The sequence below is a fragment of the Mus caroli genome, unplaced genomic scaffold, assembly GCF_978045245.1.
Source record: "Mus caroli unplaced genomic scaffold, Mus_caroli_1 scaffold_13, whole genome shotgun sequence".
Classification (NCBI taxonomy): domain Eukaryota; kingdom Metazoa; phylum Chordata; class Mammalia; order Rodentia; family Muridae; genus Mus; species Mus caroli.
The window spans coordinates 15,041,441-15,059,390 of NW_028227268.1; the positions used below are offsets into that span (position 1 = coordinate 15,041,441).

The following is a 17,950-nucleotide window of genomic DNA, read 5'->3' on the forward strand; positions in this document are numbered from 1 at the left end:
TATGTGTTGTGTGTGTGTGTATGCATGTATGTATGTATATGTGTAAGTGTGCTCGAGCATATGGTTATCTATGTGTGCATGAGTGCCTCTGGAGATCAGAGTTAGACCTGAGAGCCTCATGACATGAGTGCTAGAAACTGAATTCAGGTCTTCTAGCTGGTGTAGTTTTCTCTTAAAGACTTAAAGATTTTGGATATTAACCACCCCCAGCCCCACCCTGGGACAGGGCCTCACTATGTAGCCCTGGCTATCCTGGAACATACTATGTAGACTATGCTGGCCTTGTACTCAAGGATTTCCCTGCCTCTGACCCTGGGTGTTTAGATTAAAGGTGTGCACCACCAAGCCCAGCAAACATTCAAATTCGTTAGTGGCATTTGTTAGTAGTTTTATATTTAGTTATGCAAAGAGAACAATTACATTGTTGTTTATTACAGAGGAAATTTTGGACTCCTTAAGAATCAAACGAGGGGAAGATATTGACTGTGATCAGAGCTTAGAAGACCCAGAAAAGGACAAGCATGAGGGCGAGAACAACAGCTCCAAGGATGCTGAGAAGAGCAGGGAGGAGGCGGAGGACACTTCCGCAGACAAGGACGCTGACAGCAAAGGCCTGGAGGAAGAGCCCGGGCATGGAAAACCTGAGGGTAAAGAATTACTTGGTTCAAAATAAATATTTTGTTAATGCTATTTGTGAAACCTCCATTTTTACTTGCCAAATGAAAGTGGGGATTTTTACAGCAAACATTATTTTTGATTCCTAAGGATATTTAAGAGAGTCTCTCCCATGTAACATTACAACTGATGTAATGAGTTTTATATATTGATGGATTTGCAATAATGTAATATTTATATTAAAAAAAAGTTGGAAGTTGGCATACCTATGAAATTTGTTGATAAAAAGTTACTGTTTTTATTACCAGATTATATATGGTATATGCTAAAATATGTTCTTTTAAAAAATTAATTCTAAAACATTGTTAATATACACTCTTTATTTTTGGATGGCCCATTACAAAGCTCTTCCAGAACCTGCCTTGCTTTAAAATGCCCATCAGAGAGGCAGGGTTTGGTGACTGATGACTTTAGTAGTTGATTGAATGTGGCCACTTGTCCAAAAGCAATCTTAAAGCGTATCTTTAAAGTTTTGTTGTGCATTTTGCTGTAGAGCCAGCAGAAGTTGGGGATAAAGGTAACTCTGTGCCAGCAAATCTTGGCGACAACACAACAAATGCTTCTCCAGAAGAGACTAGTCCCTGTGACGGGAGGAGCCCCGAGGGCTGTCTCTCAGAGACCCATGATAGCAGCAGCATGGCAGAGAAGAAGGTGGCATCTGAGCTCCCCCCGGATGTACCAGGTACAGAGGGCAGCATATCAATGCCTCTGTAATGGGGGAACCCTTCCCTTTGCAGTCAGAGCTGCATGTCACCTAGAACCTGACAGTCTGCATTCATTCATGCCGCTTGCTCACAGTGCCATTCCTGGTTGCTAAACTGTCACCTAACATTTGATGTTTGGCAGATGCATTGCACTTAGTGCTTGGAGCTCCCTCTCAGTCCTCATGCTCGTGTTCATTAGATGGATTTGTACTCCTGGTCACCAGACCATCCTGATGGAGATTTTGATTTGAGTTACTTACATAGTAATGTGTGTCTCCATATTGAGTGACTTGGCCCTTGTGGCTCTGATTATACTAACACATTAATTTTCTGTTTGCATGCTCATGTAGTGCTTGCTACATGTCAGATCATAATATTAGTAGATAATCCATCATCACCAACAGTTTTGCAAGGTATATTGATATGTTAACCAATAATTCCAATTTTAACCTTTTTAACCTTGAAATTTTACTTGGAGTAAGTTATCATACTAAGGATGTGATTACGACCTTCTGCTTTTCAAAAACTCCAATGGTACTTTTATCACCGCAGCATATATAAGCATACATACATGATCCAGATGATTAAAAGTCAGAAAATGAGCCTCAACAATCTCAAAGTCATAGTTGGAGGGAATCCTTAAAGGTCCTTTTTGTGAATATAAAAAGATTTCCGTTTGCAAGCTTTGAGTTTGGTATTGCTGTGTGTTACTGATATTGGGAGGTGACCGATGTGTTGGAAGCGCTGTTGTGTAGAAAAGGTGTGCAGTGTAGGTCTGCTTCAGCCCTGAAACTCAGGCCATTCAAGCTTTTGAGGGCCTCTGAGTTTGTGATTGGAACAGGGAAGAGTTTTGGCAACCAGTGTTGAGCATTGCTGAAACCTGCAGGGAAAGCTTAGGTTACACATAGGCTCCACGTGACCCCAGTGGTCAGCAGAAGGTTGACGTTGAGGACAGTGTGCTCACTGAGGGGTAGGAAATCTGGAAGCAGAGAGCAGTTGGCTGGTGTGGTGTCTCGACCATCTGTAGGAAGTCTAGCCTCACACAGTGAGCTCTGAGTTCATCAGGGGTACATAGGGAGGCCCTATGTCAGAACACAGGAAGGAAACTATAGGTTTGGCAGTTGGTATTTGGGGAGACAATAGAAATTAGTCTTGTTGAGATGTGGACTATAGTAGAATATTGACTGAATATTAACTTTCTTAAAATTAGAATTGTTTAGAAGATAGTGAGAGGGTAGTATTTCCCAGGGACTGTTTTCTCAAGGGGCTAAAGAAATACAGGGCAGTAATTTGGCTTTCAAGCTGACTGAGTTCTAGGTTTTTGGTCAATTTTATTCTCATTTCACATATTCAGGACTAAAAGTTCTGAAGGTGGAGTACTGTTGCTGAAGTAATGTTAAAAAAAACTTTCATGCTTGTTACTTTTTTTTTAAGATTTATTTATTGATTATATGTAAGTACACTGTAGCTGTCTTCAGACACTCCAGAAGAGGGCGCCAGATCTTGTTACGGATGGTTGTGAGCCACCATGTGGTTGCTGGGATTTGAACTCTGGACCTTCGGAAGAGCAGTCGGGTGCTCTTACCCACTGAGCCATCTCACCAGCCCGCTTGTTACTTTTTAAATATAATTTTCATCCTTTTAGATTGATCAATACTTAATGTAAATCTTAGATGTACTGGTGGCTTCAGTTATGCCCTAACTGACCTGTTTTTAAACCAAATTTGATCACTTAGATGCTTATGTTCAGTCTTTGTGTGCTGATATTTTACATTTATTTATTTTTATGGGTAGGTATGGTAAACACATGCATGCATATGTGTGTTTATGCCCATGTAACAGCAAATGTGGGCAGAGACCTGAGGACAACTTGCTGGAGTCTGTTCTCTTCTTCCTGGGGGACTGAACAGTTGCCAGGCTTGGCAGCAAGCACTTTTCCCTCCTAAGCCATCTTGCCAGCCTGCATTGTGTGTTTTTATCAAGTAGTAGTTATTGTAATACATTTTAGACTCAGTAGTCTAAATACACATCTCTGACCAAAGTAGCCGGTCCTTGCTAACTGCACCAAGGTGGATATCAGACAGATGTAATAACCGTTCTCGCCTTGGGGGAGGATGGATGCTCTGCTGCTTCCCAAAGCTCTGCTTCTGTGTTCTTACTTATCCAGCAAGTAACGGTTACTTTTCTGTGCCTAGAGAGGGCGCTGTGTGCTTTGTGATGCCCTGAATCAATCACTGTTCTCACTGTTGGCACCCGCTCTGTTTAGTGGATGAGTTGGTCATTGGGATATAGGGTGGGAGCATTGCCCCAACAGATTAAAAATGGCATCCATGGTTTGGAACTTCTCACTTGGTTTTCTTTCTTAGACTTACAGAGTATGTTTAGAAACAATATTTACTGAATAAAGCCTTTTGATACAATAACACTGTCAGATTGGGTGGAGAGAATTCTGGGTTGCTTATATTTTCTTAATTACTTAATGATGGGTGTCTAGGAAATGAATACACAGGGAACCAGCTGGCCCACCTGCCCACCAGAGAGACGGATTGGTGTCTTTTTTTTTTTTTTTTTAAGATTTATTTATTTTATGTATGTATGGTGATAGCTGTCTTCAGACACACCAGAAGAGGGCATCAGATCCTATTACAGATGGTTGGGAGCCACCATGTGCTTGCTGGGAATCGAACTCAGGACCTCTCGAAGAGCAGTTGGTGTTCTTAACCACTGAGCCATCATCTCTTCAGCCCAGATTGGTGTTTTCTGATACCGTCAGGGCACTTTGCCTTATTTGTTCTTTCGTTTTTATAATTTTTAGATTTATTTTCTTTCATATCTATGAATGTACTAGTGCTTTGCTTGCATGTTTATGTGTCATTAGCATTCCTGGTGCCTGAAGAGGTCAGAAGAGAACAGCAGATCCCTGGGCCTGGAGTTAGTGTTGGCTGTGGACCACCATGTAGGTCTGGGAATCAAATTTGAGAACTCTACAAAAGGGACAAGTGAGCTATGGTTTCTTTGGAAAGTCAGTTTTGTTAGATGGCATTTTGCTGGGGCAGACATGTGAAGGAATATTTTCTTGAAGCGGATTCAGGTGAAGGGATGTTTTGCTAAAGCAGGCATGTGAAAGCGCACATGATGAAGGATTCTTTGCCACTGACCCGTTTGTATTGGTTCTTCTTGCATTGCGTTGTTGAGCTTCATTTGTCATGACTCCATAGAGAGGAAATGCACCAAAAGCCTTCTGGTGCTCCGCTGGGGCTTCTGGTGCTCCGCTGGGGCTTCTGGTGCTCCGCTGGGGCTTCTGGTGCTCCGCTGGGGCTTCTGGTGCTCCGCTGGGGCTTCTGGTGCTCCGCTGGGGCTTCTGGTGCTCCGCTGGGGCTTCTTGCTGCTTCTGTGGACTCGGAGAGCCAGGTCTGGGTCCTCTGCAAGAACAAGCACACTTGTCTGCCGTGTCATCTCTCCAGCTGCCAATGACAGTTTCTCAAACTAGTTTCCAGTGTGGGGCCATCATGAACAGTACTATTGTGGTTACTCCTCAGTCTTTCACATATGCACATGTATTTCTAGAGACATAAACCTAGTCATGGGTTTCCTTTAAGATTGTACGTGACTCCTTCATACACAGCCTTTACCGAGTAGACACACACACACATGTGTGTGCGTGTGCATGTGCGTGTGTGTGTGTGTGTGTGTGCGCGTGCGTGCGCGTCATTTGGTTTCCCTTTATATAAAGTGTCTGTCCTATTCTTTGTATACTTTCTGTTTCTGATTGTTTTGTTAGAGAGCATAAGTCTTTTTCCCTTAAGGCTGTCTTTACTACAGCAAGAATTCCTGTGTTGTCTTTAAACTTTCCAATCTCATAGTCCTTGATTAAATGCAGCTTGGTTGTGATTTTTATTTTTTATACATCACTGCACCAAATTTCTTAATATTTTGGTTAGGACTTCACACATACTTTCATAAGTGAGATTAGCTTATAATTTCCTTGCAGATATCCTTATCTCTCTCTAGAAATGAGATTATTTTATCTTTATAAAAATAATCTTAGGGTCTGGAGAGATGGCTCAGTGTGTAAAAGCACTTGCTGTTCAAGGCTAAGTTCAAGTTCAGAAACCCATGGTGGAAAGCGGTAGCCAGCTCCCGAGGGCTGTGCTCTACTGCACATGTCTGCTGTGGCAAGTACATGTTTGCACACACACCCTCCCCACACTAATAATACTCCAACTTAAAGAACAACAGTGGTCTTACGCTGAGAAGATAGCTCAGCCAATTGAGTTCTTGCCCCAGAATGAAAGTCATGTGTGATGATGGATCATCTTAGTATTGGGAAGACTGGCCAGTCAGTCTAGCCCGTGAGAAACTTGTCTCAGATCATATTGGGGCTGGTGAGATGGCTCAGTGGCTCTTGATGGGCAAGGCTGACCATGTGAGTTCAGTCTGCAGAAGCCACATAGAATTAAAGGGGAGAACTGACTCCAGCACCGTACTCAGGCCTACACACCCAGCCACTGCATGCTTTTCTGTGGCTTAGTGACTCCGGACCTTTCCTATTTCTTCCCCTTGATTTCCTTTGCTTTTTTGTCCCCCATGGCCCAGCTTCTGAAGACCTTCCATGCCGGCTTTCTCCTGGAAAAAGTTTGCTGTCAGTGCTTCAGTTTTCCTCGCACTGCTGTAGCTGCAGCTTACAATTTGGTTTTGCTGATGTGTTACCTTTATAATTGGTTACTTTTGGGTGATGCTGGGTGTAGGACCCGGGGCCCATGGTCAAGAGGCAAGCACTTTACCACTGAGTTATAGCCCCAGCACCAGTTTGACACTAGTAAATGTCTCATGTGTACTTGATGAGCATAAACACACACACACACACTCACACACACACACACACACACACACACACACACACACACACACACACACACGTTGTTGGGTACAGCATTAGACAGTCAAGTCAGAATTTTAAATTGTATTGTTCTAATGTAAGTCTCTTCTTCCCCTTCATTGGATGTTTAAAATTATTTGCAACTATTTACTATGAAAGCACCTTTCTCTCTTTTTTGTATGCCTGCTTTGTGTTACCAGCGATTGAGCACAGTAACTTCTCATGCTAGGCAAGTGCTTACTACAGAGCTACCCTCAGCCCGTCTAAATTTTTTTTCAGTTAGTTTTACTAAGTACTTTCAAATTTTTATATTTTCTTTTGAATTGTCATTTTTAAATGTGCATTATATTTCCAAGCTACATTACCTTTCTTTTAGTTATTTTTTTTTCTTAGTAGAAAAGTTTTTTTCGAGGGTGTGTGTGTATTTGTGTGTGTGTTTTTGTGTGTGTGTAGACCAGAAAAAGGCATCAGATCTCCTGAAGCCAGAGTTGGAGGCAGTTGTAAGCCACCTGATGTGGGTGCTGGGAACTGAACTCGGGTCCTCTGGAAGAGCAATGAGTGTTCTAAACCTCTATGTCTGCAGCATCAGTAGTAGAAAAATTCTAACTTGCCATTCATTCATTCATTCATTCATTCATTTACTCACTGTGAGGTAAGGTGTGCCGTGGCATGTTAGTAGAGGTCAGAGGACAACTTAGAGAACTTCAGAGGACTTGAGAGTTTGTTTTCTCCCCTTTGGTTCTTGGATGGAACTCACAGTCAGACTTGACAGACAGACAGTGCCTTTACCAGCCAAGCCATCTTCCCAGGCCTTAATATGAACATTTAAAATCTAAAAAATACATCCATTTTTAAAATTTACCTCAACATAATGTTCCAACAGCAAGCACTAGCACTTTGAGGGAATTTGATAAAAGGAAAAATGACAGTGTTGTCCCCCAAAAATGAAGAATCCAAATATTAAAGTGGACAGATATTAGGTGCAGTCAGCGATCCAGAATATTTCATGTGGCTCAGATGAAAGAAGATTGGGCTGAAAGATGGTGGTGGTAGGGGAGTTATTTTGAAAGACAGCATTAATTTTGTTTACTATATGCCTGGAATTGGCAAGCACGAATAGTGGATAGCACTGCTGTCATTTCTATAAGGCCCCTTTCTGTTGTGTTTGGTTGGTTGTTTGCACCTAAGTTAGTGTCATACTTGACAGTCTTTCTGTCCTAGGGGTCACAGGTGTGAGCCACAGCGGGCTCTCTCTGCAGAGCTGCGTGTACTTTGCATTTCTCTCGGCGTGAGTTACGTGGTCATCGTTCCATGTGCTTTTAAAGGCAGTCTTCATTCCTTTTGTAGTTACTCCTGTGTCCTCCTGTATTCTACATGCGATGGTAGCCATCATGCTGGGTGCAGTCGAGATCTAAATCACATTCCGTGGGCATCATTTGCTCGCTCTTCGCCATGCAGCATTCGTCATTACTTAGTGGTAGGAAGATAAGAGGAATGCAGGCAGGGACTTTCTGAACTCCGTCGCTTTTGGTTTTTCCCAATACTAATTTCTGTTACTGGTAAGGAGTAGACTGCTGGTGATGCTGTAACATCACCCAGAAAAGGTGACCACACTTAGGTTGAGGACCTGAGAGCTGCAGAATCCTCTCCAAATCTGTTTCTAGTAGAGAGATTTGAACACTTTAGAAATGTGAGACCATAAGCTCTGGGCATTTTTCTTAACAAGCCCACGTCTTCCATAGCGGATGGGCTCACTCTGTCGTGTGCAGTCGTTGCGTTGGTTGCTTTTTCTTCAGCTCTAGAATATTGAAAGATTGTCTGCCTTGTGCTCGATGTTAATAAAGAGCCTGTGAGTTGATGGACCAAGTGTATTTCACTATCCCGCCATGGTCGGCTTTGCTTTTTAACACTGCATCAGGATGAAGTCCTACAGCCATGAAATGCTTTTCTGACATTTAGATGTTGATGTGATTTTCAGTGTAAAAATCAGGTATTTTATTTTTCTAGAAGACTCTAACAAGACATGTGACAGCAGTGACACTAGTGCCACCACTGCCTCCAGCCAGCCTAATCTGGAGACCTGCAGCAGCAGCGAGCTCACTTCTTCCCAGAGTGACTCTGCTAAGGCAGCGGATGATCCTGAGATTGGAGAAAGAGACTCCCATACACCTGTCTCTGTTCACGAAGAGATAGGTAAGAGCGCTCTCATCCATTCAAGGAGATTTTTTTTTTTTCTTTTTTCTTCAAACATTTTCAAATTTTTAAACAAAAGTTCAGTAGGTTGACTGTTTTGTTTTTTGTTTTTTTTTTTTTAATTAACATGCGCTCACTGCTTTTGTTTCACATAACTGAAATCCTACAAGAGGAGAGAAGTAGCCCCTTCCTCTCCTGAAGCATAGCTACCATCAGTATTTTATATTTCCTACTCCATTCATATGTGTATGTTCACAGTTTTGTTTTATTTTGTTTTTGGCTTTTTTGTTTGTTTGTTTTGAATATATAACTGGGATCATTCTGCATGTATTGTTCTCCATCTTGTTTTGGTTTTCTGTTTTTCCACTTGGTGACACATGGTAGGGACTTTTCCGGTTAGAGGTACACATTTTTGTAGCTGCTGCATAGTATTTGGCTGTTACCATTGTGGTTCTTCCCACCAGCCCCACACCTTGTGTTCTGCAAGTATTCTAGCAAGGTAGGAGCCAGCGACTGAAGGGACTGTCTGGTCCAGTGGTAGGTGCCTTTCGCAGAGAGCCCCGCTAATCTCCAGATTTGTCCGGCCCCCTGTCCACACACCTACGTTTAACACCGTTTATCTTTTTTGCCACTGATAAGAAGGGATTTCATGGGAAGCCGTGCATATCCTTGCTTATGAATGTGGTTGCTTCTTTTTATCTGTTCGATAGCCTGTGTTTTGATGGTTCTTGTTCCTGCTCACTGTTTCCTGGAGGAATTTGGATATTCAGGATAGACTGCCTTATGTATAATAGTCGTTACTACTATCTGCTTCACATAAGTACTTAGATATAATTTTCTTGTGTTCAATTCTCTATGTCTGAAATGTTTACATTTCTATGTTGTTAAATTTATTCATCTTTTTCTGCAGGGTTTCTCTGTATGTTACATTGTGTCTTATTTATGAAGATAATCTCATAAATATACATATACTTACACTAATTTCTCATAACAAGTCTGTAGTATTTACTGTTTTAAGTTTATCTTGAGTATAATTTGATATATGATATAAGGTTGGTTTGTTTTTTTTTCTCCTATTGCAATTCACCAGACCATCTTAAAATAGTGTAAATGTAGAGGAAATTTAATTAGCTTTTATAACTGAGAAGTCCAAGCACACTTGTGGTGTAAGTGGACCTAGTGATATAACAACTGTTTCTGTCTTCTCCCCACCCCCTACTGTAACCCGTACCTTCTGTTCTCTCCCTCCCCCTCCTTTTGAGCTGACTTATTGTGTGATAATTGCGTTCTCTCCTAATACAGACAGGCCTTTCCCAAATCAGGTAAGATGGCACCAGCAATTTGTTCTCATGTCTTTCTAAGGTCTGTGGCCCAAAGGCAAAGGCCCTCCTTCTGCACCGTATCAAAAGTCTTTGAGGAAGGAATTTGAGTGACTTATCTTGGATCATATTGTCCCACACCTGTGGCCAGGGCAGGCAAGGTATTATTGATGGCTCCAGCAAAACTCTGATTGAAATGGGTGGGATAGGAATGCTTTTGCAAAGAGCAAGGGCTGCTTTGAAGGTAGGACCCAGCAGTAGCTGCGGTTCCTTCCTTCCTTCGATAGTTCACCATAGCATGGTCACTCCTGTCTATTCCCAACATCCAGCTCACAGTACCTCTGTCTAATATGGTGCATAGACCTCACTCTCACCTGAGGACTTCCAAAACCCTTGGTCCACAATTGCATCTGATAACTGTAATTATATCTAGGTCCCAAGCTCAGATCTCTGTGTGCTATGCATTATGTTTGACAGGATATGGCTTATCTTATAACCCAAGGGAAGTTGTGAGTTGAGCTGTTTTTTAATGTACTGCCCTAATAGTGGACGGTCAACCTTGGTAGACTTGAGATGATAACAACGGGTGAGAAGTGAGAAGCTTGTGAGAACGGTTCTTCTAGGGCCATTATGTTTTGGCAAACTAGTACTGCTGCTATACATAGTATGGACTATTGGGAATTGCTATTGGGTGAACGATTGCCCATACATACCAGTTTGGCAGATTCAGTGAGTTACCCACCTTTACTCCCCATGTCAGTATGACCTCTCCTAGATTTGTAAAAATTCCAGCTAGTACCTAATGCTTCATTAGTAACTGGCCTCAGGCTCCATAGACATGAACCCTTCTACTTCCTGACTTTGTTTGGTAGGTCAGTAGCCTCTGCCCTTTGCCTATGCTTGCCAGAGAGGCTGCAGTAGAACAGGTATCTGCTTTGCCACCAAGCTGACTACAGAGATTGGCTTCTTAATGGCAGAAATGTGGCCCTTGGGTAATGTGTGTGTTATGTGAGGGCCTCTCCTCTCTGTGTGTCTTCAACTCTGACCCTTAAACTAGCAAATTCAGGTGGTTAACCTTAAGCATCATTGAGTTGTGGCTGTACACTGAGGGGCTTTGTTCAAAAAGCCCTTGCTATTCTTTCTCTGTTTTCAGGAAGTCCAGCCTAAAGCCAGACAGCATTCATAAAGTTGATTATAGGATGGGATATTATAAGTGGTCCCAAGAGTTCAGCTCCAGCACACACAGAGTCCACGAGAAGATAACGTACCCAGGATTACTGGCTGTCCGGCCTGGCATGACAAGATATTCACCCTCTGTTCTAGCTTGATCTAATCAGTAGCATGTTGTGTGGACAAAGATTTAAAAAATACTCTCGGGATTATTTAGGGCTTATTGCTGTTAACCATGCTTAAAACATAAATAAATTTTATTAGTGGAGTTGACAGGAGAATCAAGACTGTTTACAGCCTTCTGTGCATCGTCAGGTTCAGGAGGCTAAGCAAGGTTATCAGCCTCTTCCTGGGAATTTACTCTTCTGCTTCAGGGTGTTGTGGGTTATTGTTGCCTGCAAGCCACAGTTTTTCTGTCATCGAGGTGTAAGTTAGAGCCTCTACCTTACACCCTCACTAACAGGGAAAGCAGAATCCTACATGGGCTCAGCCAGAGCCAGAGCACTTACCCAGCTTGCGAGCTCTCCATTCAGTTCTACGAGAGAAAGGGAAAGGAAGAGGAGCCAAGAGGAGGAGCCAGATTTAAAAACGGAAACATGGAATAGGGTGATGCCTCACTGGGAGAGTGGCCTCATGGGATGGGGGTTGCTCTGTCCAGTTCTGTCTGGGTGCTGTAGTTGCTTCCACAGGCATGACACATGGTCCTATTATACAGTAAAAGTGGATAGACTAACCTCTCCAGAGGGTAGGGTGGGGAGGGGACACATTGAGCCTACTAATGGTAAACAACCTCCCATTTGCATCTGTCTTTACTTGCCTAAAGTACGACCATCTATATAATGTGGTAAATTCCCATCCTTAGATTTATCAATGCTATACTGTTTATTTTCTCTTTTTAAGCTTTAAATTAAAAAATCAGGTCTTGTTCGATTTTCTGGCCAATGGAAAATATACTGTGATGAGTAGCTGGGGTGTGTGTGTTCATTGTCTGACGTGATGATGAGTAGCTGGGGTGTGTGTTCATTGTCTGACGTGAATATAGACGTGACTGTGCATATAGCAAGCAGAAACTGCTTCTGCACATTGACGTCTTTCTCCATCAAAAGCAGATGTTGAGAGAGTCTCATGTTAAGAGGATAATTGTTGTAATGAGTTATCCATAGATAATTGTGCAACTTCTGTAGAGAAAAATTCAGTTGTCACTTATGTTTAAAATTTAAGACTATTACTACTTAAGTTCAGTGGGTAATTTGTTATTTGCAAGTTTCTGGGGGCCCCTCTTTTCCAGTAGATGTGTTTCAAAACAGTTACCACTGTTTTCAGTAAAAGAATGAACAAGTCATGGATTCTTTTGCTTTTGGTGTTTGCTCTGGAGGAAACCAAGGACTGATAACGTTTGCTTGGCCTGTGGAAGGACATCGTCTGCCTGCTTGTCAGACTTTAATATAGACAGCATGAGTGTTGGATAAGTGAGATGTTCGTAGTTACTTCCTTCCTGTCCACATCACTTCGTGGCCTTTTCATTTAATAACAGGTGATTTCAGACTGGAGAAGTCCAATGGAGAAGTTTCCGAGTCCCCTGGAGCTGGGAAAGGAACGTCTGGGTCCACTCGCATCATTACCAGACTGAGGAACCCAGAGAGCAAACTCAGTCAGCTCAAGAGTCAGCAGGTGGCAGCTGCAGCCCATGAAGCAAATAAATTGTTTAAGGAGGGCAAAGAGGTGTGTTCTATTTAAGACAAAATTCTGTGCACTGTGAATGGTTACAATTGTGCATTGGAGAGACTGATTGCCCTTCCAATGGGCACCCCCCCAACGCCAGCTCCAAGAGACCTGAAGCCTGTGGCCTTCAGGGGCACCCACACTCATGTGTCAGTTCCCACAGGCATACATACACATGTGGACTGCACCCTTGAGTCTTTAAAGTAGGTATAGGAAATGTATAGATCTAGTTTTGAATTGTATTTTCTTTCTTGTAGTGAGTACCAAGAGCAACATAGTTAGGCTTGTATTATGGTAAATACACTTATAAACCCAAATTTAGTCCATTTATTAGAAATTCAGTGAGCAGAAGACATTACAGAGTCAGCTTTATTGCATATATTTCTCCTTTGTTAGTTTTTTGTTTTGTTTTTAAGCTACTGTTTTACTGTGTTGCCCTGGCCACCCGCCTTGTTTTTGTTTGCTTAACTTTTATTAGTGTGTGGTGTGCACACAAGTGCCCAGATGTGTGAGGGAATCCAGACAACTTCTTGGAGTTGGTTCTTCTTTCCACCTTGTGATATCTAGAGATTAGAGTTGGTCACCAGACTTGTGTCAAGTACCTGCACCCACTGAGCTATTCCACAGGTCCTTGTGTTCCCCACCCTAAGGCAGCTTGGCTTTGAAGCTCTCACTAGGCTGAGTTCATGGTCCTCCCCTCAGCCTTCTGAGTGTTAGGACTACAGGCATGAACACCAACCCAGCTCCAACCTCACTTGAAATGTAGCTTATTTTTTCTTTCTTTTTTAGCAACCCCATACTCCCCTAAATTTAACAATTAAACTTCAGTCTCTTAGTCATAGATGTCACCTGTTTGGAATGTTTACAATTATTGAAAGACAGTTGGCCAGACAAAATTTGCATCTTTTTTTTTTTTTTTTTTTTTTTTTTTTGGTTTTTCGAGACAGGGTTTCTCTGTGTAGCCCTGGCTGTCCTGGAACTCACTCTGTAGCCCAGGCTAGCCTCGAACTCAGAAATCCACCTGCCTCTGCCTCTCGAGTGCTGGGATTAAAGGCGTACACCACCACGCCCGGTCCAAAATTTGCATCTTTGACACAAATAATGACTTATTTTCCTCTTCAGGTGCTGGTGGTTAACTCCCAAGGAGAGGTGTCACGGCTGAGCACCAAAAAGGAGGTGGTCATGAAAGGGAGCATCAACAATTACTTTAAGCTGGGACAAGAAGGGAAGTATCGAGTCTACCACAATCAGTACTCGACCAATTCGTTTGCTCTGAATAAGCACCAGCATAGAGAAGACCATGATAAAAGGAGGCATCTTGCACATAAATTCTGTCTCACTCCAGCTGGGGAGTTCAAATGGAACGGGTCTGTTCATGGGTCCAAAGTCCTTACCATCTCAACCCTGAGACTCACCATCACACAGCTAGAGAGCAACATCCCTTCATCCTTCCTTCACCCCAATTGGGCTTCACACAGGTAAAGGACGCTGACATTAATTTATTGCATTAAAAATGCTAACTACCTGTAAATTGATCCTTATAGTGTGTCCCTTAAAGTGTTAATACCAATGAGTTCAGTGAAGTCTCAGTGGGCAGGAAGCTGAAGATGTATGTGGGTCAGAAGTACCAATGCAGCACTCACATCTGTGTAGCTTCAAGTATCAGAATTTTATCCCTAGAGTCAAGTGGAGACCAGAGTTAAAGAATGTTCTACAACATTCTTTAGGAATGTAGGTTGAGAAATTGAGAGACTGATGCCTGGTGCTGTATAAAATCTCCTTAAGAACAACTGAGTGACGTGATTTCTTCCTTCTGCAATGCAGGGCTAATTGGATCAAGGCCGTTCAGATGTGTAGTAAACCCAGAGAATTTGCATTGGCTCTTGCAATTCTGGAGTGTGCAGTTAAGCCAGTTGTGATGCTGCCAATATGGCGGGAGTCTTTAGGACATACCCGGTGAGTGAATCCTGAGCCTTGGGAACGGTGGGTAGTGGAGACTTCTGAAATGCTAGATAATTCATAATCATGGAAAAACCCGAGAGTTCATGGTAACGACTGTCTCTTCCTGTCTACAATAATTCATAGGGTACAGAACTGTAGTGAAGATGAGACCAAATATGGTTTTGTTGTTTTAAATTGTGTGTGTGTGTGTGTGTATGTGTACTTGTGTGTGCCATGGGTATGAATAGATGGTTTGTTCTTTTTTTTTTTTTTTTTTTCCGAGACAAGGTTTCTCTGTGGTAGATGGTTTATTCTTGACGGGTGTCTTTGCCCCTTGAGCCATCTTGCAAACGATATTACAAGTGAAAGGCCCTCTTTTTTGAGATAGGCCCTAAGCCTTAGAGGAAGTGAAGTGATGCAGATGTTCCATTTGTGACTGAGGAGTCCACAGACACTTGCTTTCTGTATGTGATCAGCTGTGAATGTCTGAATTAACCCTCCTTATGTACAACACAAAAATAGTTCCTTGATGGTGTCTGAGAGCTCACCCTTCACCTACACACAGGCATTCACATTCCAAACACACACAAATGTGCACACAGACAAGTGGATAAAGTAGTTGTCACAGTTCTTGGGTCTAGTGGGTAGAGGCTCCAGCTGCCAAGCCTGAGGGTCTAAGCTTGGTGAGATCGAATCTCAGAAAGTAACAAGCCAGGCATGGTGGTACATACTTTCAGTCCCAGTACTTAGGACATGGAGACAAGATGTCCGGCCATCATAGGATACATGAGATCATGTCTCAGGAAATAACCAATAATAAACAGTGTTTGAGAGAAATGGCTCGATGGTTAAGAGCACTGGTTGCTCTTCAGAAGGCCTGAGTTCATTTCCAGCACTCACGTGGTAACTGTCTGTCTGTAACTTCAGTCCCAGAGGGTCTGATGTCTTTTTCTGGCCTCCATGGGCCCCTATAAATGTGAGGTCTACATAAACTCATGCAGTCTCTCCCATCTACACATTAAAGAGTAATTGTTTAAAGAATAGGTATTAAATTGAGGTACACATACCTTTAACTTCATCTTTATGTAATAGAGTCGGACAATTAAGTTTGAGGCTGGCCTGAGCTACATATATATAAACCTTGTCTCAACGAATATAAAAACATGTTTGCAGTTGTCAAAATACCCCCTGGTCTGAGGAAGCAGAACAGTGCTCCCCAGGAGTCCTTAAACTGGCAGTGCTCCCGGGGAGTGCTTAAACTGGGCCATGGAAGCCCAGCTGTGCCACACCCAGCACGTCATTACCAAAGAGGACATGGCTCAGGGAAGAGAATGAACAAACCCATGTGCTAATAGAAGAAAGAAAGGCAAAGGGTGAATTAATTTATATTTTTGTTCTGATACATTCCTTTTAAATGGATATAAAACCTAGGTGCCATAGAGAAGGAAATTGGGCAGACATATTTTAAAATTCTGAGTGGAGAACCATTATTGTAATCAAACTCGAAAGAGAGATGGCAAGCTGAGGGGAAACATTTGCACCACAATGGAAGCTTTCCTCAATTGGCAAAGACCTTGTATAAGTGAAAGAACCAATAGTCCAGTACTAGTGAGAGAAAGGACCCAGACAGGCGCTGTGCAGGAAATGGATGTGAACGGCTAGCAGATAGACTGTGGTGGCTTCTTTCCTTGGGACCGTATTGTTTCCTCCTAGTTTGGCTAGCAATTTGGAAGTGTGATGCTTACCTTCAAAGAAGCTATGAAGCGTAGTAGGATGGCTTTGTTGTTGGTGGCTCCTCTGCACCCCATGAAAGCTGTCCCAAGTCTCTGTATTTTCTGGGTAAAAGCCATTGTCTTGAGTTGCTTGTGTGGCATCAGTTCTGTTTATAGTAGGCCTTTATGGACTGTGAGTGTTGGGTTAGGGTTGGCACTTTGATCTCTTAGGGAGTGATCCATCTGCTTGTTCTGTCTGTTGAGCATCTTGGGCATAGGGTTGTAACTAAGTAATCTCTGGTTTTCTTCCTAATTTTCAGTTTTCATATCTTTTTTATTTTCCAAAATTAAATGGGATTCTTTTTTTTAAATCTGTGTATTCTCAGGTTACATAGGATGACATCAATTGAAAGGGAAGAAAAGGAGAAAGTTAAAAAAAAGGAGAAAAAACAGGAGGAGGAGGAGACAATGCAGCAGGCCACATGGGTAAAATACACATTTCCAGTGAAACACCAGGTAACTGTCCCTGTGGGCGGCGCGGTGCACGTGGGGTTCTGATGTGGCCGATGTGCTTTGCTTTGTCATGATCTTAATGAATGAGGCAGTGTGAACACATGTAAGCAAGGTTTTCTCAGAATTTGAGACCAATTTGTTGAAATTAGTAATAAAGATAAAAACATTGTTAAATTTAATAGAAGTGTTAAGTTCTTTTACAAATCTTTAGATTGCTACTGAAAATATAGTTGTTTGGTAAATTTAATTTGCACAAATCTTTTGTTATAATTTTTAAAAATTATTAATTTTATGTATATGAGTACATCGTATGTGTCTTCAGACACACCAGAAGAGGGCATCGGATCCCTTTACAGATGGTTGTGGCTGCTGAGAATTGAACTCAGGACCTCTGGAAGAGAAGCCAGTGCTCTTAACCACTGAGCCATCTCTCCAGCCCTCTTTTATTATAATTTTATTTATGTGAAAGTGTATGTGTATGTGAAGGGAAGGAGAACAAACACACACACACAGGTCATAGCATAATTCATAGGACTTGGTGCTCCCGCTCCCACCATGTGGGTCCATAAGGGTCGGGCATATCGTGCCTGTCTTCTTCCCCACTGTGTCTGGCCCAGTGTACCTGATCCTTAGCTTGTGTTTGACAGGCGCTTCTCACACTCCGTGCATTTCCTTAACTGTTACATTTCCATTTTTGCCAGGTTTGGAAACAGAAAGGCGAGGAGTACCGAGTGACGGGGTACGGTGGCTGGAGCTGGATTAGCAAGACGCACGTTTACAGATTTCTTCCCAAGTTACCAGGAAACACGAATGTAAACTACAGAAAGCCCTTGGATGGAGGTTAGCCATCAGCTATTTTAGTATATACAGTTAATACGAAATCTTTATTGTTTCCAATTTTTATAGTCTTGAGGATTTTTGTTTGTTTTTCTTTTTTCAAAACAGTTTCGCCGGGCGGTGGTGGCGCATGCCTTTAATCCCAGCACTTGGGAGGCAGAGAGGCAGGTGGATTTCTGAGTTCGAGGACAGCCAGGGCTATACAGAGAAACAAAACAAAACAGTTTCTCTGTGTAGCTCTGACTGTCCTAAACTTGCTCTGTTGCCCAGGCTGGCCTCAAACTC

At 42.4% G+C, this 17,950-nt stretch overlaps 1 protein-coding gene across 8 annotated transcripts in view; it reads left to right on the forward strand.

Moving 5' to 3' along the window:
- Positions 1-17,950, forward strand: part of Bptf (bromodomain PHD finger transcription factor) — a 104,375-nt gene that overhangs the window by 43,776 nt on the left and 42,649 nt on the right. For 6 of the 8 annotated variants that reach the window (XM_029483120.2, XM_085829456.1, XM_029483118.2 and 3 more), the window contains exons 4-11: positions 438-647; positions 1,169-1,357; positions 8,266-8,451; positions 12,475-12,662; positions 13,785-14,140; positions 14,487-14,618; positions 16,702-16,831; positions 17,530-17,668. In XM_029483120.2, the coding sequence (XP_029338980.2) occupies positions 438-647; positions 1,169-1,357; positions 8,266-8,451; positions 12,475-12,662; positions 13,785-14,140; positions 14,487-14,618; positions 16,702-16,831; positions 17,530-17,668 (1,530 nt within the window). The remainder of the gene's footprint in view (positions 1-437; positions 648-1,168; positions 1,358-8,265; positions 8,452-12,474; positions 12,663-13,784; positions 14,141-14,486; positions 14,619-16,701; positions 16,832-17,529; positions 17,669-17,950) is intronic. The other 2 variants (XM_021175555.2, XM_021175559.3) reach the window with 1 other exon arrangement.